General features: G+C 63.8%; 1 protein-coding gene across 1 annotated transcript in view; it reads right to left on the bottom strand.

Annotated features, from left to right (window-relative positions):
- Nucleotides 1-143: 143 nt before the first annotated feature.
- The window catches only part of MNEG_10840 (hypothetical protein), a gene marked incomplete at both ends in the record, with an annotated part of 4,329 nt that continues 3,843 nt past the window's right edge, over nucleotides 144-629 (bottom strand). The window contains one exon of the mRNA XM_014040689.1: nucleotides 144-301. Within this exon, the coding sequence (XP_013896143.1) occupies nucleotides 144-301 (158 nt within the window). The remainder of the gene's footprint in view (nucleotides 302-629) is intronic.

Raw genomic sequence — 629 nt, 5'->3', positions numbered from 1 at the left:
CTCCCTCCCTCCCTCACGTACACACACACGCAACCATGGCAGGCCATTTCCGCAACTGTCACACAGCTCTTGAACCACAAACAGCCTTGACCCCCAACCCTGACCCCTGAACTTCCAACCGTAAAACCCTGACCCCTGAACCCCTAAACCCCGCACCTATCGCACAGCTCCATCACTACAATATTGTAGGTGTCCTCCGCGCCCTCCCCCGGCATGAGCCGCCGGAACCTCGGACGCGCGACGGCGCCCGCCGACGGCGCGTGCGACGCGGCCGACGCGCAACTTTCAAGAGAGTCGTGGTCTGCGGGCGCGGCGCGGCGGGGTTTGATTGGTTGACGAATCAGACTCGGGCGCCGGCGGTTGGCGGTTGTGTGGAAGCATGGGGCCAAAAAAAGGTCTCGAGAAGGCAGCAGGCAGCCCAGGTGTGATGCGGCGGGCGTTACAGCGCCGCCGCGGTAGGAGCAGGGTCGGGGTCGCTTCAAAAATGCGAGCCATGTTGCAACCCAAGCCAGATGAGAAGGCAGCAGTAAAATACGAGGGGCGGATAGGAGGGGGACAGCAGGGTGGTGTGAGGGAAGAGGCAGGGGGTTGGGAGGGGGCAGGCAGGGGGACAGGAGGGTAGAGGCGGG

This window comes from Monoraphidium neglectum (assembly GCF_000611645.1).
Source record: "Monoraphidium neglectum strain SAG 48.87 unplaced genomic scaffold scaffold02480, whole genome shotgun sequence".
NCBI classification, from domain to species: Eukaryota; Viridiplantae; Chlorophyta; class Chlorophyceae; order Sphaeropleales; family Selenastraceae; genus Monoraphidium; species Monoraphidium neglectum.
Note: the sequence above shows the minus strand (reverse complement) of the source record. Positions and strands in the feature narration are given on the sequence as shown.